A 23,288-nucleotide genomic window follows, 5' to 3' on the forward strand; every position below is an offset into this window, starting at 1 on the left:
TTTTCAAAGATTTATTTATTTGTATTACAAAATCAGATATACAGAGAAGAGGACAGAGAGGAAGATCTTCTGTCCGATGATTCACTCCCCAAGTGAGCACAACCGCCGATGCTGCGCCAATCCCAAACCGGGAACCAGGAACCTCTTCTGGGTCTTTCACGTGGTTGGAGGGTCCGAAAGCTTTGGGCCATCCTCAACTGCTTTCCCAGGCCACAAGCAGGGAGCTGGATTGGAAGTGGAGCTGCCGGGACTAGAACCGCTGCTCATATGGGATCCCGGTACATTCAAGGCGAGGACTTTAACCGCTAGGCCACGCCGCCGGGCCCCTTCATTATTTTTTTAAGATTAATTTATTTTTTATTGCAAAGTCAGATATCCAGAGATGAGGAGAGACAGAGAGGAAGATCTTCCATTCAGTGATTCATTCCCCAAGTGACTGCGATGGCTGGTGTAGCACCGATCCCAGGCCGGGAACCAGGAACCTCCTCCAGGTCTCCCACATGGGTGCAGGGTCCCAAAGCTTTGGGCCATCCTCGACTGCTTTCCCAGGCCACAAGCAGGGAGCTGGATGGGAAGTGGAGCTGCTGGGATTAGAACCGGCGCCCATATGGGATCCCGGGGCTTTCAAGGTGAGATCTTTAACCACTAGGCCATGGGACCCGGCCCGATTTTTTTTTTTTTAAGAAGTGTTCTTTGTTGCATTTCTTGCTGCCATGATAGCAATATTTCGAAAAAACTAACATCTGTAGTATAAAACTTCACAATCCAGATTACCTTATGATTCAGAGCCTGTGGTACATAAATATGAAAAATGCTTCCTCTGAAATTATGATAAATCAGTGTGTGATTTTTCAGATGTAAACAATGCTTTATTGTAATTACAAACTACTGAATCTATCAACAATTAATCTTCCACATCATTACAGCCTGAAATACAAGATTAAGTCAAGAATCATACATATTCTTTTAGACAAAGTCACTCTTCCCTTCTTTGGAATATTCCAAGGAGGAAACTTACAATATTTAAATTATTAGTCAACACTTTATGAATCACTAAAATTATGGACCCAAGACAAGGTTTGAATGCTCCCCACTGAAGAGGAGGGAGCAGTGTTGGGAACTGAGTAAACCTGGTTGTCTCGCTGAGCTGTTCCGTGATGATTACGCGTTTCAGCGTGTCTCTTAGATCAATTTCCTCAGCTTTCAGAGCTGGGCTAATACCACCTTATCACAGAGTTGTGATAGGATTACACTTACACTCACTGGATTCCAAGCATTGGGATATAAAGGAGGCCTTGTGGACTCTCTGTGCTTGGGGTCAGCAACTTAGATAGCAAGAGAGACCAACATGTAATCTCACCTGCTTTAGGGGGATAAGGACTGGGGTCAAGGGGCTTGAGCATGACTTGTCAGGGCTTGGGAGTGCCAGCTGTCTTCACAGCAGAGGTAATTCTGAGGCCAACTAATGTACCTGACACGTGGACATTGCCCAGGGAATATATGGTGTACCAATTAAGTCTAATGGTCCACATCTGAGAACCTAAATTCAGCTTCAGGCTTTGACTCCTGAATTTAGTTACCTGTTCATGCGAACCCTTGGGGACAGCATAAATAGCTCAGTGATTGTGTACCTGCCCCCACATGGAAGACCTGGATTGTATTCCCAGCTCCCAGCTTTGGCCATAGTTGTGGTTCATTGCAGGCATCTTGGGAGTAAGCCACTGGATATGCGCTCTGTTTGGCTCTCTCTGGACCTCAAATGAAATTAGTAAGTATATAGATAGATAAGTGCGGTCTACCAAAGTGCTATTAAAGTGAATACTCAAGACATTAGAAATCAAAAAATTTGCTTAGCAATTGTTCTTATAATCTTGCAAATCATTAATTGTATGCCTATCTAGAAATAAGTTTCTGTAAGCAGTAGAAATTGTAGCATAATTAATCTCACTTGTTCAGAGGACCCCTCCATATATTTCTCTTTCTGTGTCTATTTGTCTTCTATTGACTTACTGCATCCCCTGACTGTTCCGCCCTCAACCTATGCTGGTACCTTTGTGGTAGTGATTCTCTGTGTCGGGTTATCTCTGCAATGCCTACTGAATGGATGTAACAGTGTGATTGTTCACAGAAAGAGTGTGAAATGCTTCTCTCAGCTCCAAAAGAAACCCAGCAGTTGCTTTAGTGGATGTGTGGCTAATTCTGGGCTGGATCCAGGGAAGATCCATGTTTTTAATCATACTGCTTCATACTCTTGCTGTTCCCAAAGGAACCTGCCCTTGTCTCTGAGATATAAATCTCCAAGACTGGAACTCCAGATTACACAAAAGCCCTTGAGTGTCATTGATGGTGGAAGCTATACATTACACATGACTGGCTGCCTGGAACGCAGGCAAGGTTGTGGCCGTATCTCTCAGGTTGACCAGCTGTCCGTGGGCTGGAGGGAGGTGAATACAGAAGTACATTTTAGTTTGTACTGATGATTGGAAAAGTATGTGCTGCTGCCTTCCTGATTCTGTTCAGGCATTTGCAAATGTTGATAATGGAATAATTTAGAAATAGTTTTGAGTATAAACCCAGTGTATCAGATGCACTACATGGAGTAGTAGGATGCTTTGGTTGTAAATCTCAAAGCTGCTATTCCTTTTACTTTGGGGAACTTCTGGCTCCTCTTCTTCAGGCCTATTGGAGTTTCAGAAAGAATTTCTGGAAGAATTTCAAGCTAAAGCAATTAGTCTATGTGAGGGAGGATCATGGAAACTGACAAAGACTACCTGATTTGACTGTCGTTACCTCACTTTCGCCTATGCCAGATATTCAAATCCTGCACACTTAGGACAAAAGGGCACAAGTTGCAAGGCACTGGTGAGGTCCTGCAGTGACAGTTCTCCCAGTGTGGTATCTCGAGCTCTGCACAGACACCACTGCTGCTTTTCATGCCTGTTGCAGTAGTTTTCATCCTTCTGGGGAGCGTAGTAGAACATTTTATCAAAGTCTTGCAAACGTGCTCCACATGATTGTTGCTATGAGAACGCTGGCATACATAAGAATGGTAATATTCCTTCTGCCCCATCAACAACTGTTTTTGCTAAATATAATGTTATGTTTGTGGTGTCTACCTATAACTTATTTTAATTATTAAATTAAGTTAATCTTTACTTCCATTATTAGATGGAAGAAAGATTAAGGCCTGTGGCTAGTTTTCCCTTTTCTGTATCAATATCACCATATCTCTGGCATTGTTCTCCAGCTATGCTTGTTCCTGTTCATACACTTACCTACTTCTTGTTGTTGTTGTTATGGGGCAGGAGGTATTAAAGACAGAGATAGAGAAAGAGAATGAGAGAGAGAAAGAGAGGTCTTTGATCCACTGGTTCACTCCTTAGGTTCTTTCAACAGCTAAGGCTGGGCTAGGCCAAAGCCAGGAGCCCAGAACTCCATCCATTTGGGAATCCCACATGGTTGACCCAAGGACTTGAGCCATCATCTTCTACCTGCAGGGTACTTTAGAAAGAAACTGTATAGGAAGCAAAAGAGCCAGGTTTCAAGCTGGCACTCTGTCGTAGACATGAGAGGGCCAAGAGCTGTTTGAACCTACTAGATTCCAATGCCTTGCCCCTGATATTTGTCTGCTTTGACCTAGCAAATGTTTACTTGCCCAGTGTCACTTGTTTTTTCTGTTCAGTGAGGAATGATATAAGCTATTTCTAATTATCAGCATATAGTTAAAATCCTTGCCCTTCATGACATTGAAGTGTGTTCTAGGATATTTTAGGCTTGGCATTTGGCCATTGATCATTTATTATTTTGTTTAACAGGTAGATCTATTGAGCATTTATTATGCTTACATTATTATATGATGATTGTTTTATGTTAAAAGTCCGGAATACTCTAACAGCAAAGGATAGAAGGATGGAATCTTTACAAGATAATTTTTTTAATATATATTTTTATTCTACTATTTATGTATCTGAGGTGAAGGGGGATATTGAGGGAGAATCCCCACCCAGTCTCCCACCCGCCCAAAGTCCCAGATGTGGGGCATGCTCTGAGATACTTGCTCAAATGGTCTTAATAGTCCTCCAGTTAGTTATGGATCGCTGCCAGTCTCACCACTCCCATCTCGATTAGGTCATTGAAGAATCCACTGATTGTCACAGTCCATCATAGAGTCTTCATTTGCCCAGTATTTCGCTGCCCAACATTTAGCTGAGGTGGTTGATTGACCTGTTCCGTCCTCCGTCCTCTTCTGGCCAGAAGAATTTTGAATGTCTGATAGACACTATGAGAGCATATGGAGAACTATGTTGATGCTGAGACCTAAAGGGATGGAGGAGGTGGCCAGCTATGGGGCTGGAAGACATTATGTGGGTTCATTACAGTGTAGAAAATTCCAGGAGAAGAGAAGTTAAAACAGTGGTCATCCTAATGAGCAAATTAAAAACATACATGAGATTTGAACAGCACTTAGCATTAATTAGCTTTATGTATTTCATACTGAGAGTGAACATTTTCATAGACTAAATTTACATTATGTGAAATGTACAAAAATATGGTAAGAAATGCAGAATGGTCACAAGATGAAGTTCATAGTTAATTTCCTACTATTGTTTAGTCCCTCAAACCTAAACAAGTGTGCAGTACATGTTTATTGAGCTGACCCTCATCTTTTCTTGCCAGCAGAATTAATTATCACCTGGGACTTGGACAGATAAGAAACCAAAGGCCAGAGACCTCTTTTTATCTGGTCAGATGTATTAGGTCCAAATAGATGTTTATGTTTGTTTCCATTCCTGAATGAAAGTTAAACACCATGACTCTCCCACAGAGAGCATGTGGAGTGGAAATAAGCTCCCTACCTCTGCCCTGGGATCATTTGGTTCTGACTCTTTTTCAGTTAAGCCATTGCTGCCAATTCAGATCCCATCAGGAAGTCACTCTCACTTTGCATACCTGCATGGGATCCTTGCCTCACCTCTTGAGGTCAGTGATGACATCCACTCTCCCTTTTGTTTCTGTCGTTTCCATCACCGCCATTAGTCACTGCCGTGGCTCTTCCTTTTGTCCTTCTTGGGTGTCCAGGCTGTACTCCATAGTAGGGGTAGGCTCTTTGGCTCTCTGGTACAGTCCTGTTGGTGTTCTGATCTAGCAGAAAAGGTCCTCTGCTGAGACAGGCCCCCTGCAAGCCATCCTCTTGCTTGAAACTATGGAAATGCCACAGTTCCCCCTAATGTGCAGAGGATATGGTCCAGGATACCCCGTGATGCCTGAAACCTTGCTAATTCTGAAACCTTATAGACTGAGAGGGTTGTTTTTGGGACAAGCATCTATGATTCAGTTTAATTTATAAATTAGACCAAGTAAGAGATTAACAGTATTAAATGGGAGAACATGGTATAATAAAATGGCCAGCATCATTACTCTTGTCTTTGGGGGGCTATCATTAATATCAGATTTGAGAACAGTATGACTAGAGCTGTCTAAAACCAAGATGAGTACTAAGTAACTATTGAGCCGCGCCGGAAGCATATAGCGTATGGATACACTGGGCAAAGGGGTGATTCATGCCCTGCTCAGGGAAGAGTGGAACAGCGTGAGATTTTATCAGGCTGCTGAAAACATGCAACTTGGAATTTCTAAATGGTTGACTTCTGAAATTTTCCATTTAACATTTTTAGACTGTGGTTGACTATGTGTATCTAAAACCATGGAAATTGAAACCCAGGGTAAAGGAGTGCCTCTATATGCATTAATATTTTATGTTTGGTGCTTCCTTAATGTAACTTTCTGTCATTTTTTCTTCCTACTTCTACTTCTGCTTTGGCTTGACCCCAACACACATACACACCTTCATTCCACCTGTCTTACTTACTTACCGGTTTCTGCTCTCCTCTGGGGGATTGTCCTAGATGTCTGCTTTCTTGGAATCCTTTCTGTAGCTTCTCTGCCCTTCCATGTCCTGCTGTGCCCCTGGCCCTGCTGACCGTGAGTGTTCCACACTGTGGGTCCTAGGAGAGTTGCCAGCTCCTGCAGCAGACACTGTACTCTGTGACTTCGTCTCTGGTTTCCCAGGGCTAGTCTGTGCCATTCACAATGCTGTGCACAGTCCTCAGTGAGTTTTTGTGTATTGATTGGTTGGTTTGGGGAGCCTTTTATGGTGTCTTCTTTTATTATTATTTTTCAAATGGACTGTGAAAGGAGTTTTTAGCAGGAACAATATGGCTAGATTTGCCCCAATCAGTCACTTGAAAAGGGACATGGAGGAAGTGAATGGGTTCTTGTGACTTCCAGATGCAGAGCTGACAGGCCATCGTAGGTGAGTGCCCTGGAGAGCTGTTTGCACCAAGCACAGGAGTTCTTTGCTGGGAAGAGCCTGGAGGTACTCAGTCATGTTTTTCTTCAAGTCTCTCCCTGTTACTGCAGCTACCTTTAGATTAAGTCTACTGTCTCTGATATAAACAGTGCGTGCAAGTTCATTTTTTAGGAAAGTGACCTCACGTAGTCAGGGGACACCGTAGTCAGGCTTGGCTTCAGAAGATGTAGGCGGACTGTGCTGTGTACTGGTTATGTAACCTGAGTCACATTACGGGATTGTAAGTCAGTTTCTTCCTGTGTAAAGTTAACATCTCATGATGTCCTACCTCCCACAGAGCTACTAAGAAGATTCATGTAGTGAAAATCCTTCTAAAGAACTAGACAATAAAACTATCATCTCACAATGTGCTCAACAAAACATGTTGACTGTTTTTTAGTCTTTATTCCCTACTTATAGTCATATATTTAAAATTTCTTGTCACTATTGCCCTTTATCTTTTATGTAAATACACTGTGATTATCACTTAAATAGTATGTTTTACAGAAGCTATAAAAATATGTTTTTGGTGTCAGTATCATGCAAATCATCAAAGTTTTTAGAAAACCACTTATTCCATCAAAACATTCCAACAATAGAAAGGCTTTGTTGGTCAGAGTAGTTAGAAATTATAGCTCCCTTTAGAGGAGGATGGTGCAAAGACTTCAGAAAACATAAAAAAATGCAGCCAACAGGTCTGCAAAGGTTGAGCCACCACCTGCAGCAGTGGCATCCCGTGTGAGTACCAGTTTCAGTTCTAGCTGATCTTATTTCAATCTGGCTATCTGCTAATGTGCCCAGGAAAACAGTGGAAGATGACCCCTGCTAACAATGTGGGAGACTCTGAAGAAGCTCATGGCTTTGGCCTGCCCCAACCCAGCTCTGACATGATGTTGAGAACTCTGCTTAGCCTTTTAAACTCGGGCAGGCAGTGTGTCTGTGTAAGTCCCATTCTCTTCATCATTTGCTATAGGAAATGATGGCAGATAGTTCCATGGGCAGCTGGCAAGCTAATGACCAGCATACAGCTCTTACCTACCGCATGCAGGAAAATCTTGTACTGATTTGTAATGATAAAAGAAACATGTGGATAGCGTGGGAGCCCATTTTGGGGGGTTCAAGTCTAGATGAATTCTGGGGGAGGTTCTAGGATCCTATTCTGGAATCTCAGTTATGTTCTGAGCGGCTTGTAATAGAGAAAAATGATTACAATAACACAAAGTGAATTGAAATTCTTATTTGAATTGAAAAGCCAGCGGTATGTCATGCCTATGCTTGGTCTTCCATGAAATGACTTTTAGTCATCCAGGGCAGGATTTCACAGTAGATCCACACTTGACAGCTGAAGGACCTGATATCAGAGAAATTGACCAAGTTTTCTGCTGTAACACCAAAGCCATGGGCCTTACACTTGATCTTTTATTCACAATTACAAGGCTTCGGGATCTGCTTGGGGGCTGTGCTACCTCCTCTTTTCCTCCCTCACTTCCTTGGGCAGGATCATCTGTGCAGCAAGGTGGCTCCATTAGCTTTTGCAGACATGGACCATCGTGAAAGTTGCTGCCATTTCTTAATTATGCTTGGCAATGCTAAAAAGACATGGATGAAGCTGGCACCATGATAATCTGGGTGAGGCCTCTGCCTGCAGGGCCAGCATCCTGTATGGGCACCACTTTGAGTCCTGGCTGCTCCGTTTCTGTTTCAGCTCCATGCCTACAGCCTGGGAAAGTAGCAAAGACTGGTACAAATTCTTGGGCTCTTGCATCCACATGGGAGGCCCAGAGGAAGTTCATGACATCATGACTTTGGATCCGCTCAGCTTTGACCTCTGAAGCCATTCGGGGAGTGAAGCAGTTTGGATGGAAAAGCCTCATCTCTCCTTCTCTCTGTGTGTAAATCTGCCTTTTGGATTAAAAACAAGCAAATCTTTTAAAAAGTACGCAGAACACCTCTGTTTCCAGGATATGATGTTTGGAATTTCTGGAATATAATCCTACTTCATCATTCATACCAGCATTGTTGTTGTCTTCTTCATTTCTACTTTTAGTCAAAAGTGGTTTTTTTTTGTCAAGCTAAGCTCATTACAATCTGCTGAATGTTTAGAAATATGAATTTGAAAACTTGAAAGACTCAGACTAAATGAAATGAGTGTTTATTATTTGCATCAGACGAATTGATCCTTTCTTATGGAAATGTATAGGGGGTCTTCAAAAGGTTCATAGGAAGCATGTACTCGCAAAAGGCTATGGATGGATTTCAGAAGTCTTTTGCATCAAAATAAGCTTACCATGAGCTTTTTGAAAATATGTTCTTTCTCCTTTTGCTATTTTAGTATTCTCCACAGAACCAAGAGAGAAAATGTCACCTCCTTTGATTTGCTTCTGAAGAACTTTTTAATTGTTCCCTTTTGCTTCTTGAAGAAATATAATCTGCAGAACATCTTGTCACTGTCTTCAAACCTTTTGAAAAGGTCCTCTCCTCGGTTGCAGTTGTTTAAGGAAAAGGGCTCTGACTTCCAACCTAATCATTTTTCTTTCCCCATTGGGGTGTACATCATCACAAAGATCAAAATGTCATTTCTTGGTAAAGCTGCCATTTCTGTATTCCTCTATCAGCTAGTTTTTATTATTACTTTATTGCTGCATGGCCACAGTGTGTGGTGACAAAAGGCACGAACTCCCTTACTAAACTCCCACCTGCTTTTCACTGAGTTTTATTGTATTAGAAAATGAGACTGTGGATTCTGGTACTGCCAGGAAAAAAAGATGACTTTTATTAATGTTGCTTCTGGGATGACAATGTCAGTCATCTGTTAGAAAATTCATTTTGAAAACTAAGTTTGTTCCTCAAGAACTCTTGAAAAGAAGCTTTAAAAATGGCAAGAGAAGATCATAATAATAGAGTAGCTGGATTTGAGCATTCATACAACGAAGCTCAATATAACTTTCTCTTCAGCTTCGCTTCACCTTTTCTTTGTGCATGAAAATACGCTCCCTAGCTTCTCCTCACCTGTGTTTTCAAATTTTCTCTGCCACATAATCTCTGAAGGGCACTATATATGAGACCAGAGGTCCAGAGTATTACCTGGGCTTCAGGGCAAGTGCAGGAGTGGCACAGGCCCCTTCCGGAGGCACAGCTGGCAGGCCTTTTGTGGGGAGATGGCCAGAGAGGCTGCCTGGAGGCGGGGACCATCCTGGAATGGCTCTTAAGTGATTGTTGCACTTCCATGTCCCCGTAATGAACTGATGAAATACCGATATGATGGTAGAGGTAGATATCAAGAAAATACTGTAATTGAGAAATTGTGGATCTTGTCACCTGAAAAATGATCATGGAGGTAGAAAAAATAATACCCACATTTTATAGTGATTTGAGGAGAGGTTAAAGAGATTTAAGAGCCAAAGTAGGACGTATCCTCCCCTGCGGGCCTAACCTTGATTTGGAAAATCAAGGCTGCTAATGCAGGTTTCCATCGTCTACAATGTGGTTCTGCCAGATGTCAGGCACAATGGGAATTGAGTGAAGAAAATGACATTCTTGGGGTTAACCTTAAGTAAAACTCTGGGGACTTATGACTCCTGCCTGCCACACCATGGCAGGAGTTTTGATAGGGCCCAGCTGTGCCCTTCCACTTCTGTGTGACTGATGGAGGAGTGTTTGCAAGTGGTCAGAGAGAAATGGAGTTGACACTGGCACTCTGATGACATAGGCTGTTGGGTGCTGTTGTGTTGTGACTGCAGGGAATGGCTGTGGGTGCTGTCAATGCTGCAACAGCCTTCGGGTGTTACTGGCCGGTAGGAAGGACTGGACACTTGGTCCAGGCCAAATGCCCTCAAAAGAGCAGAAGCTAAAAAAATTTTGATTAGAGGTGAACACCTTCCTGGCTCCTGTTATTTTGTTCTTTATGCAAACTCTTATGATGAGGTCCTTGTCATGGTCATTGTAAGTATGATCTGTTCTCTAAATCCTTTAGAATGGGCTTTTCAGTGACAGAAATAGTCTGAAGAATTTTTTACTCCTCCCTTATACCTGGCACATGATCTGAGATGTGATGAATATATAGAAGTTGAGTGAGACATCATATAGTATCTGGGAGTGACAAAATCCCAGAGCTTGAAAGGGTCCTTGTTCACTGCAAGATGTACTCGCAAAGCTGGAACAGGCCCTGTGGATGGCTTCTTGTGTCGGTGCCATCTCACTGGCATCTCCATTGGTCACACCTACCCGCCTTTGATGGACACCTTTCTGTCACTGCACCTGCTTGTTGCAGCAACACTTCTTGGGATTGTAGAATACTAAGTAGAGTGCAACACAATCATTCCAGAGTGAAGATACGTGGTGTTCCTTTGATAGTCGTCCATTGCTGTTTTTATTCAGCTCACTAAGGCTATGTGAAAAAGCATGGCTTAATCATAACTGACATATACTGAATTATAATTCTCACAAATGTGTGCTTGTTATGAAATTGTCATGATGAGGATAAATTTGGTAGAAAGAGAAAGGCGAAGGAAAATGCCTTTGCTTGTGAGAAGGGAGCAAGATCGTTTTTAAAGATGTTCCATCCAGGACTAATTTTCTCAAAAGGCAGTTCCCATTGTGAAGATTAATGACAGCTGGACTTTCACAAAGCTTCTCAGCCTGGCTGTAATGTACTTTTTTTTATTATTATTATTCCAAACCTCTGTATCTAAAGGATTTTTTTCACCCTGCCCTTTGTTCACAGTATGGGACTGTAATTGAGTTCATATTTCTCACCCAACCTTTCAGCTGTAATTAATATTTTATTATATCAGATTTTATTCCTAACTAGCAGACCAATGAGGAGTTGAGCTGCATGCTTACATATGCACGCACACATACACGTGTACACACACGTGCACACACATACCACAGAGCGATAGTAACTTACAGGTACCCGGCAGACTCCCTGTAATGAATTTCAGCCAAGAGAATAAAATGTGCTTTTGGTGGCCTGCAGCTGTTCCACAGCAGTTTATAGCCCATCTTATCTAGAGAATTGCTAGCAGAATCGTAGATCCTGGAGGTCCGTATTCGCTGTGTGCTATGCTGCCCAGTGCCCACTGTGTGTATTGCCCGTTGTTATTTCATAATTAATAAACAAGCCTCTGTAAATCACTCTTCATGACAGTGTTACTTGCAGGACTGCAAAGAATCCTTGCTAAGAAGTCAAACTCCATGAATTCCAACCTAATTTATTTTCCCCTCATTTTAGACTACTGATAGATTTGTAAAAACTTAATTCAATTTAAGCTGGTCATTCAAAGTATTAAGGCGTCATTTCTACGAATGCTGCCGGATATTAGAAAGAAGATGAATAAATGCTGAATGAATAGGAAGAAAATAAATTACGTGTAATCGAGTAGCAATACACCCTAATAATATTTAGCATATTTTGTGTGTCGCTAATACTCCAAAAATTGATTGTTAGAAAGATATGAATACTTATACAATAAATCATGTGCACCAAAAATTCAAATCGAGCCAAAATGTCCCTATCAGTTGCCATGGAATGTCTGATGTCCTGGGACTTCTCAGAAGTGCCGATTTTAGAGTAATAACTGAAGCCCCCGTGAGAGGGTCATTACTTCTCTCCCTCTCTCCCTTCCTCCTTGCCCCGCCCTGGCTGCCCAGTGTGATAACCCTCCAATAGTTTATGCTGGTAAGAATTAGAGTAACTGGATAAGAAAAATGAACTTACAACTAAAGACTTAATGTTAACATGCATTAGAACAACATGTTTAAGTCAATTTCAGATCTGCAGCAGGCTTCCTGTCAACAACATAAAAGGGAAAAACTAAAAAACATTTTTATAACATTTGAACTTTCTGATTTAAAAAAAGTTCATAAAGATGTTCAGATGTTCTTTTCTGGGTTCTCCTGCATGTGCTAGTCCATATAAATGCACATTTCTTATTCTTGTAAAGGCTTTAGACTTGTGTTGTAGAAAAGCCTAGCATAAATTAAACTCGAAATTAAATTTCATTCCATAGGAAAGTTCTGATATAGTGATGTCACATTTTTTGGGCAGATTTATCTTCACCATGGATTATGCTTTAATATTGCAAATGCCAGAGGAAGATTTTATGTTACTTTAAATTCCAGAATAGTGTAGAGTAGGGCTGAGAATGGTACAGCTTTAATAAACAAAAGGGAATGAGTAATACATTAAAAGGGTAATAGAATTTTAATCCCACACACTCAGCCAGAAACTTCTGATTGGTTTTCCATCCTTTAAAGGCAATGCTTTCTTTAAAAAAAAAAAAGCTTTTTAGAGTAAAGCATTCGAACAGTAAGATTTTCAAAGACACTTTTAAGATTATGATTGTGGGGCCCGGCGGCGTGGCCTAGCGGCTAAAAGTCCTCGCCTTGAATGCACCAGGATCCCATATGGGCGCCGGTTCTAATCCCGGCAGCTCCACTTCCCATCCAGCTCCCTGCTTGTGGCCTGGGAAAGCAGTCGAGGATGGCCCAAAACTTTGGGACCCTGCACCCGTGTGGGAGACCCGGAAGAGGTTACTGGTCCCGGCATCGGATTGGCACATACCGGCCCGTTGCGGCTCACTTGAGGAGTGAAACATCGGATGGAAGATCTTCCTCTGTCTCTCCTCCTCTCTGTATATTCGGCTTTCCAAAAATAATAAAATCTTAAAAAAAAAAAGATTATGATTGTGGGTGAAAAGACTTTATGAAATTCATTAGTGAAATGATGCCATTTGTGCAAGCTGGGAAACACAGCAGCCATAACATTCAGTCACGGTAGCATTGACCAGGATGCTGGTAATGTGTTAATTTTCATCAGAGACAGCAGTGGAAGGCAATTGGGCAGCAGAAAGGATTTAGCTATTTTTCATTAGCACTTAGACTTTGATAAAGGGGAATAGAAAAGAGCTGCTTGACCTTTCAGTGCTTAAATTATTAAAGAGCAAATAGATTTGAGGTCTGGATGCTTGCAAATCTAATTTGTCTTGTGGAGCAAGGATGAAAAGACATTTGGGGTTTGAAATTGCTCCAGTCAACTTAGTGCTTTTTTTAATATATCTGAAGATGAGGAGATGGTAGCCATTTAAAAGTAATACGTCTGGAGGAGAGTGTGTAATATAACGCATACCAGCTGGCTGAAAGGGAGGCCATTAAATGATCATTTAATTCTCAAGTTTATATCTCATCTTCATTAAAATACTGCTTTAAAATTTTTGTTTTTCTAATCATATTTGCTTAAATGATATTTAAATTACAAAACAAAATTTTGTTTCATTAGAAATGTTTCATTAAAGTAGGACGGTGCCTAGGATTGAATAGACACTCCACACACATTGTTGAATCATTATGTATAGCGATACCCTCACATTACGCATATTAATGATGTTGGGGAAAAGAGATGGGAGGTGAGAGGCAAAGGTGATAGAATGGGGAAGGAAGCAGATGCACAATATTTGATTCTCCTTCAGCCTGTTATTTAATTGTGGATTCTTGGGGATAGATCTAAAATCTTACCCACTTCCTCTTATCACTAAGCCTTTTTCTTAGCAGTTTCTTCCTCTGTTAGCTATAAATAAACATGAAATGACTCATATCTCAGTAAAGCAAAGTGTATTTGGAAATATCACTGTGCTGTTTCCTACTGGCACATCTGCTGTACAACATACCTGTAAAGAAAAGTGAAATGACATCTGGGTGATACATATGTCCGGAGCTTCATTCTTCGTGTTCTAAGACACAACGTGTCTAGCATGCAGTTCTCCTTTGGGAGTTCACACAACTTAAAAAAAAAAAAAAAAGGATCATGGTCTGGCCTAGTAACTGTGTCCTCACAAAATGTGTGCTTTTGTGAATTTGAAGCAGAAAGGATGTGAAGATGAAGGAACAAATCATAAATCCCAGAAAATGGATTTTATCAGGGAGAGGGCATGTGGGTGGAAACAGTGTTGTTGGGAAGGACAGCATTGCAGTGGTGCCCCTGAGGCCCAACAGGGTGAAGGAGTAGAATTAGATGTTTGTGTCAGGAGAACCCAGGATTTCAGAGCTAAGTAAGTCCAGAAGGTGCTATGTTCGGTTTTCATGTGACTGAGTTAGAATTAGGAGAGAGCTCCTTTGCAGGTACCTAGGTGAGAAGACAGTCATGTTGTATTGACACAAGCCAATGTACTGAAGTCCCGGCAGGGTACTAAGACTCATTCATGGTGCAGACACAGGTGGCAGAAGGGACAAAGTGCACAGGTAACTTGAACGCCCTGTAATGGGATCTGAGAAAGGAATTCTGAACTCCTCAGCCACCCCAGGACAGAGCTGGAGTAAAATGGCCCTTTAACTCTAAACCTGAATGGTTTTTTTCTCTTTGCTTTGTTGTTGTTGTTGTTGTTTGTTTGTTTGTTTTTTATTTCAAGGCAGAGTAAAGTGAGATAGAAAGCTCCTATCTGCTGGTTCACTTTCCAGGTGTCTGCCACAGCCTGGACAGGGCCAGGCTGAAGTCTAGAGTCATGTTCTCAATCCAGATCCCTGGTGTGGATGGACTCATATACTTGAAACATCAAGTACTGCCTCCCAGGGTCTGCATTAGCAAGAATTAAGTGCCAGAGTTGAAAAGTGGCACTCCCGGGCCCAGTGGTGTGGCCTAGCAGCTAAAGTCCTCGCCTTGAATGCACCGGGATCCCGTATGGGCGCCGGTTCTAATCCCAGCAGCTCCACTTCCCATCCAGCTCCCTGCTTGTGGCCTGGGAAAGCAGTCGAGGACGGCCCAAAGCTTTGGGACTTTGCACCCGCGTGGGAGACCCGGAAGAGGTTCCTGGTTCCCTGCTTCGAATTGGCACAGCACTGGCCGTTGCGCTCACTTGGGGAGTGAATCATCGGATGGAAGATCTTCCTCTGTCTCTCCTCTCTGTTTATCTGTCTTTGTAATAAAAATAAATAAATCTTTAAAAAAAAACAAAACAGAAAAGTGGCACTCCCATATGAAGCACACATGTCCAAACCAGTGTCTTCATGACTTGGGCAATTGCCACCTCTGAGACCTCAGTTTTCTCATGAGTAAAATGGAAAAAAATGAAAATGTGTGCTGCTTACTTTTCTTCACATGTGTCTTCATCTGTCTGGGATGTCCGATGTGGGGTTCCCTAGAAGTTGGTTTTAAATGGAGAGTTTGAAAATTGTGTCACATAGCAGAAGAATGCTTGAAGGAAATCAGTGTTAAAATCAGGAGCAGGCATTTGTCCTAGTGGGTAGGATGCTCGCTTCCAGGTCTGAGTGCTGGGTTCAAGTCCCAGCTCCACTCCTAATTCTGGTTTTCAGCTAATGGATACCCGGGAGAGCAGGAAGCACTGGCTCCAATAGTTGAATTGTTGCTACTCACGTAGAAGACACAGATTGAGTTCCCAGGTCCCAGCTTCTACCTGGCTTGTCCACAGCCTTTGCATGCTTTTGAAGAATGAGTCACATAGTGGTAGTTTGGGTGTTCAAATAGAAAAATTAATGTTAGGGTTCTCTTCTGCAACATGTTTTTGGTTTTATGTCAGTCATTAAGATTAGCCATCCATACCTCTTGCTGGAAGAAGTACCACAGACTTTGCAGATACATTTTTCAAAAAGAATCCGAGGAGGCAAGGGAAAGATATCAAGGTCTGCTCTTCCTTTGTATGTGTTTCTGTGTCCTCGCAGTAGGAAGTTCTTCCACATTTGGTGGAATAACTCGCATGACTCTAATAGATGACCACTGATGTTGGGAAAGAAGCGTTGTGTTTTTGTAAATATATATTACCACTTATATCAACACTCATGACATCATCACACTAGATGTTTGCTGAACTGTCTACTGAGCAAACACTCCTGTGTTCTAAATAATTGATCTTTAGTTGGGCACAATTTCCGATTGAATGGTGGCACGCATCTAGTTCCTACATGTGTTAGGTGGTTCTTCTGCATACAGATTCTGAGTTCACACAGACAACAACAGAGATGCATGGTAAACAGGGTTGGCAGGATGCCCCTTTTCGCTTCCTCCTTAGCTTTAATTGGTACCAGTTCTGATACCTCTTGAATGATAGCATTGTTCCAGGGACTTGTAGCACTTTCCTGTAGTGTTTCCTGTCCATCATTGCGGCAAATGTAAATATCTTAATTTCTTGAAAGTCCCTCAAGGTGTCTCCCATTCCCCTAAGGTTATGTCAAAATTCAGAACATATGCAGACTCCCGGGACCCATCTGTCATGGGACCAACATTCTTGCTAGCATCTTTGGAAAGGGTCTTTCTCCATCCAAGAAGTCTTGGTTATGCTATCCTCTGACGAATCGCCTGTGACCCAAGGTCGTGGCTTGTGAGATTCTGTTCCCTTGCCTCTGCTTTCCTCTCTCCGCTGACCGAGGGAAGGGTGAGGCATTATGAGAAATCAGGGAAAGGTTAATGTGAATCCTAGGCATTGTATCATATGACGTGGTGAGACTTCACATGTGGCCAGTTAAAGATCACTGAACAAAATCACTTTTTTAAGAATGAACTTACTGGTAAACTTTATCTGGTAAACTAAACTAATTGTATATGCAATTGATTTAATTACATGTCGGGGAAATATGTTAGTGTACTGTTCATAAGCAACAGAGAACATCATTTAGAGATACTCTTGAGTTTTGTTGCTCCTGATAAACTGTGTGAATGTGAGTGGGAGCATTCTGAGGAAGGAAAGCTCCTGTCCCCTTCAGTAGGCAGGAGTTGAGTGGTTGAGGGAAGCTCTGTTAAGAACCGTACGCTGCTATTGACCGCATGCCACATGTCTTTACTGTGGACGTCCTGGGCGTCCTGGTTAAACACGGACTGGTTCAACTCAGATAAAACAAAATGACATTGATAATCCTCTTTGATTTCTAGTGTCTATCAAATCGTTGTTGAGGAAGAACGTCCCCGAAGAACTAAAAAGACAACGGAAATCTTGAAGTGCTACCCGGTGCCTATTCACTTCCAGAATGCTTCCGTACTGAACTCCCAGTACTACTTCGCCGCAGAGTTTCCAGCAGACAGCCTCCAAGCGGCTCAGCCTTTCACTATTGGTGATAATAAGACCTATAATGGATACTGGAACACTCCCCTGCTCCCCCATAAAAGCTACAGAATTTACTTCCAAGCTGCTAGCAGAGCCAATGGGGTAAGTTTCATAGATAATGTTACCTTAGGCTATTTGAAAACCTAGGGTAAGAAAGAAAGAAGAATGAAATCTTGTATTATGTGTTGTTTTCTTGTAAGCACTTTTTTTTCCTCCTTAAAATTATTTCATCTAAAGGACTTTATAGAAATAAAAGAATGTATCATCTTTGGGAAGATGGAGGTATACTGTTAGCCTGAGGAGGTTTTTTTCTTTTTTTTTTTTCAGTTTCTCTCTTGTTACAAAATGATGGCTAGCCATTTGTTTAGCTTATGATTTCTCAGGAGGATGTTGTAGCTATGCACAGCCATTGAGCCCCACTGGAGATATTGTGAGATTCAGAGCATCTGTCTTTACTGCATTGTCCACAAGAGTCTTGGCTTCCCAGGGCTGTGACTCAATTAGATGTCCTCTGAAAGGACTAGATGAAAACCATTGAGTCACTTTTGAACTCCAAATCCCCTTCCTGTGGGAACCAATCCAGAACTCCGATCAGAGGTTTTAAATCCTCGCTAGAGAGATGGAAACATGCTCCAGGTAGTTGCTGGCTTTTCTTCCATGCTGCACAGATGCAGTCAGCTTTGTCAAACTGACTCTGACCGGAGGAGGCATGCCTTCTTCTCCAGAGCTGCTTGCAGTGGAGCCAGGCCTGGTGTGAGGATGGGATCAGGGGCATCAGATGAGTTTTTGGTTTAGCTGCTTCCTCCTCACTGACTCAGAAGTGCCCAGCATCCCTGTACTAGGCTCAGGACAGGTCGTTGAGTGTCATTCAAGGGTAATTGTGTGATTAAACCCTCCCTGGGAAGAATTAGATCTTTACTTGTCTGTTATTTCACTGGACAACAGGAATGTTTACTGTTTAAATAAAGCACAAGTAGTAATTTCTCTCTTCTTTATTTGACACAGGAAACCAAAATAGACTGTGTCCGAGTGGCCACAAAAGGTAAGTTGAAATTGTGAAGTGTTCTCTTAATTTACGTCTCTTACTTTATTTTAAGCCTCATTTCATAACTTCTTAAAATATAACTTCTTTGAAATAAATGTCTATGTATGTTTTATATATGTTTACATATATATGAGTGTCTATTAAGATCTTAAGACAATTTCATATAAATGCCTTTTAAAATAAGAAGCTGAAGTACTGGGTTTCCAGAAGTTAAAAATGGTTATCTCTTCAAATATGCTGTTTAAAATAAAATTTTTATGTCAGTGCACATTTTTATGAAACCGTAATACTATAAGATCATGTCTGCTGGTGCCATAGTAGTGACTCTTCATATTCAACAGAGTGAAAGATCACTGACCAATTTTAAGTGATGATCTAGTTTTTACAGTGCTATACAATGACATCTACAGGGATTTTTGCACAATGCCTGTACCTTTGAACCCAAGAGCCAGATGACGTTATTTTGGAACCTCTGTTTCCCAGGCCTGGCTGAGATTTTGAGAAAATATGAACAAGGTTGAGTTGTAGACTGGGTGCGATGCATCACCGTAGGCTCCCACACCCACCCCTTAAAGAAGGAGGTGCAGATGTGTGTCCATGTGTCTGAGCGGTAGTATCTTGCCAACCTTACAGTGTTGCATTCACCATCACATATGGATGCATAGGAGAAAATACATGAAGACATTCTAAAATGCTGTATTAAAACGAGATATTATAAATTAACACTTGCAGTTAAACATGCTCTTCCAGACCACAAGAGAAGCCAGGACTGTGGTAGAGAAGTTCTGTGCTGCTTGAGGTAGGAAGGACAGGGAGAAGGCAGCATTGGGTCTGTGCATGAGCTTTTATCAGGCCATACCTGATGAGTTTTGTTGGATCAAAGTGTGTTTTAATTGCTCCTGAACTTATAGGTGACACAGTTTGAATAAACGTGGATGTGCATCTCCATTTTCAAGATGCTCACTGGAGTTTTGGTTTCAGGAAGAAAGTATGGCAGTTTCATAAGCTGCCATGCAGTAACGTCAGACACTTGGTACAAAGTTCTTGAACATGAGATCCAGCTGATGGCTTGTGCTCAAGAATAGAAAATAAAATAGTGTACAAATATATCCTCCTTACCCTTAATATCTGCAAAAATCAGTCGAGTTCTAGGGCTCCTGATTTATAATGTCTTAGGTTTAACATCACGGCTGCAAACTCTGAAAGCACTTTGATATGTGCATTCTTATTTATTGACCACCACTATGAAAAGGGATCAAGAGGAACTGTTACTCTTTTTTTGTTTAAGATTTATTTATTTTTATTGGAAAGACAGATATACAGAGAGGAGAGACAGAGAGGAAGATCTTCCGTGCGATGATTCACTCCCCAAGCGGCTGCAATGGCTGGAGCTGAGCCAATCCAAAGCCAGGAGCCAGGAACCTCTTCCGGGTCTCCCACGTGGGTGCAGGGTCCCAATGCTTTGGGCCGTGCTCTACTGCTTTCTCAGGCCACAAGCAGGGAGCTGGATGGGAAGTGGGGCCTCCAGGATTAGAACCGGTGACCATAAGGGATCCAAGGCGTGTGCAAGGCGAGGACTTTAACTGCTACGCTATCGCACCGGGCCCTACTCTTATTTTTAAGATGAAGAAAATGTGTATTTTTAGAGATAAATTAATTTACAAGGCTTGATCCTATGCATTTGGGGGCCTACCAGTGCTTCTTTCACCCAGAGAAAGCTCTGGCCGATGACAGGATTGTGTAGTGTAAGCGTCTGGCCTCCCCTTTATTAGAACTGAGTCACTGCCCAATTTGCTGTGAAAACGGTGCAATATCTGTCATCCTGCTTGTGGATAAATAATTATATAATGCTCTAGTAATATGGAAACATGACAAGTTTGCTGTTTTCACAATAGATTGAATTAGAGGGTGATTTGGATCATTTTCTTCCATCAGCTAGATTTCATCAATATTGTAATTTGTTTTTTAATTCACCAAAGGATGATTAGGCAATCAGATGACCTGACTCAGTATTCTCTGCTCATAGTTTCTGAGTCATTTGCAAAATTTACACAGTAAGGAGCTATCCAAATAACCTCTTCTGGGGGAAAGAAGGAAGCGCATTTTAATAGCCGCTGCATAGCATTGTCATATCTGTTTCATAAAATCACAGAACGGGAGGAAGTCTTAGGAGATCATCTCCCTCCGGGCGAAATGACACTGTTTTGTGCTGTTTTATTGGATTCTGTGGGGACGAGTCTGGAACCCTTGTTCAAGGCACAGTATATTGCTTCACCACCTTGTTATTACTCATCCAGAAGTTCTTCTGAAGCATGAGACACCATGCTGCCTTGGCTGCTTCATCAGAACAGAGACAGCGAGATCTCAGGAGTGTTGGTTTCATGGAGAAAGGATGTTCTAAATGTAGTCGAAGTCCAGACATTCTGAATGTATATGGCCACCTTTTTTATTAATGACAATGTAGTGACTTAATTGGGTTTTCAGATTCTAAACTGCTTTTCTAAGCAGTGCTTTCAATTATAAAAGATTTAGTGTTCCCATGGAACAACTGTTGACAAGCTTTATAGAAAAGCTACGGGGGTGGGTTTGTGTTCATAAAGAGCTGCTTCGTAGTTTCAAGTGAGGGTATGTTTTAAAATCTATATACTTCATTCTATTTATAAAGTTAATAATGTGATTATTTTCATTATCTAAAAGTATATTTTGACATTCATCATCTCAAATATAAAGCTGCGTAAAATTAGACACAGCAAAATACCTGCAAGGTACTATTGTGTTTCTTCAAATATGTGAGGGGTCCCTGTATTTTTACACAGCCGTTAACTTGTACCTAGATAGATTGTGCCCCATAGTAACATGTGACCCTCACTTGGTTATATACTACAGGCAGAGTTAAAAGGTAAAGATACCCTGCAGTGTCTGGGTATTGTCCTCCCAACTCAAAGGATTCCTCTTAATCTGCACAAAGGAGAAGCTGGAGGAGCTTGTAACTGCTGTCCGTCCTCCAACATTTTGTTTTAATCGCAAGCACAGTCTGGTAGCTGGATTCTTTTGGTGAGCACCTGGATCAGCTGTGTGTTGATAATTCCTGTGCATTTTCGCTGGTGTTTAGATTATGACTGCCTTGTGGTAACTGAGAGGATAGAAACTCTGTTTTTACATCAATGTGACATGTAATAATTTTATCAATGTGTGAGATTTAATGTGGAACCTCTTAGGATAGCTTTTGTAGACTTGTTGATTAATTCTAAACTTAAAAAGTCTATACTTAAAAATCAAAATCTGTTCGGTAGATTAGTGTGCATTACATGTCATATTTAATAAGATACACTCATTCTAATGGAGATAACATTCAGTTTGAACTCCATACGTTATAGTTTGGATTGATATTCTAGCAGATGATGTTTTCCATAACATGACATCATCTGTGTTTCTTACCACAACGTAACTTCACGGAGGCTTTCCTGTTTTAAATATTTGATATTTAATAATTACTTGAATAATACTCTACTGTTATGTGTATTCTATAAGACTTCCAACTACAGCTATACAGATATTATAATTTACATTTTGAAGATTTTGAGCTCATAAAAGTGTTTAGTTTGTTTTGTTTTTGATGTGCCAGGGTTGCTTGCATATGATCATGCGTTCCTCTTCATGTTATTGCTTGGCTAACAGCAGTGTAGCTAAATATAAAAACAGAAACTTCTTGGAAACACATGCTGAATTCTTCCTAAATCGTTAGCCAAGTGAGAGGATAAGACTTGGACAAAAAGAAAACAGACCATTATTACACCGTTGTATTTTTAAGTAGTTACCTATGAAAATGTGCTTCACTGTAAGGGTAGTATTTTATTTAATTTAAATCTGTTCTGGGCTGTGAATATGCGTTGCTGCAAGAAGACCTTGAGGAAACTTTGAAGGATTTCTATTGTTCCGATGCAATTTGTAACTATATTCAGAAATTTGAATGTTTCTTTTTTTAATCCCTTGGCTCTTACAGGGTTTCTCTCGCCTGTTTTTCCTTTCACTGTTTTGTGCAAAGAAATACCATCCTTTCTAGGCCATAATGCATCAGAATGAAAGTGGGCAGATAAAAGAATTGAAAAGAATGTCTGCTGAGATGTAAAGCTCATTAAGATTCCTTTAATTACTCACATTCAATACATGAGAAAATACATTCTATAGTAAGACCACTCAACTATGTTAATCTGCTATTATTTAGGCTATGGATTTACAAAACAGGAACATTTATATTCATCATTCAGCATTGTTTAGAGAAAATATTCTCTCCTTGATGTGAAATAGTCTTCACAGTGTACACTGTGAATACACTAAAGCTCCCTCAGAATTTCCCAAAGAGGAGAAACCTGAAAAGAACCCATGCTCCCCAATTTGTTTGACCCAACTCGTTTTTCAAAGAACACTGGAGACATGCAAATCACAGTTAGGTAAATGCTGCTTCAACACATTCCTGAAGATTCTTCTCTGTGCACCTGAAGTAACACTTTACAACGTCTAGTCCAGATTTCAGAGAGGCCCTAACTTGCCGCCTCCAGATACCGTGTTCCATGTGTAGGGTCGGAATTTCACTGATAACTTCACAGTCAGGGACAGCAAACTTCTCACATTCAAGACTGAGTAATATACATCTCATGTTAGTCTTTGTTGCCACATGGTTTCTCCCACAGATACTCAATCATGCTACTGCTGAACCTGCAGAAACAATTCAATTGATAAAACTTGATTTACAAAAACATATTGTAAGCCTACTGACCCGTTGTAAGGTAGTTAGTCGTATAATCATGCTTAGTTCCCGGAGCTAAAAGTAAGAACCACAGACATT

The 23,288-nt window shown here is 41.2% G+C and overlaps 1 protein-coding gene across 4 annotated transcripts in view; it reads left to right on the forward strand.

Annotated features, from left to right (window-relative positions):
* The window catches only part of PTPRM (protein tyrosine phosphatase receptor type M), a 787,515-nt gene that overhangs the window by 499,415 nt on the left and 264,812 nt on the right, over positions 1–23,288 (forward strand). For all 4 annotated transcript variants that reach the window (XM_058676819.1, XM_058676821.1, XM_058676820.1 and 1 more), the window contains exons 12-13: positions 17,226–17,499; positions 18,403–18,439. In XM_058676819.1, coding sequence (XP_058532802.1) covers positions 17,226–17,499; positions 18,403–18,439 — 311 coding nt within the window. The remainder of the gene's footprint in view (positions 1–17,225; positions 17,500–18,402; positions 18,440–23,288) is intronic.

The sequence above is a fragment of the Ochotona princeps genome, chromosome 18 (assembly GCF_030435755.1).
Source record: "Ochotona princeps isolate mOchPri1 chromosome 18, mOchPri1.hap1, whole genome shotgun sequence".
Taxonomy (NCBI): domain Eukaryota; kingdom Metazoa; phylum Chordata; class Mammalia; order Lagomorpha; family Ochotonidae; genus Ochotona; species Ochotona princeps.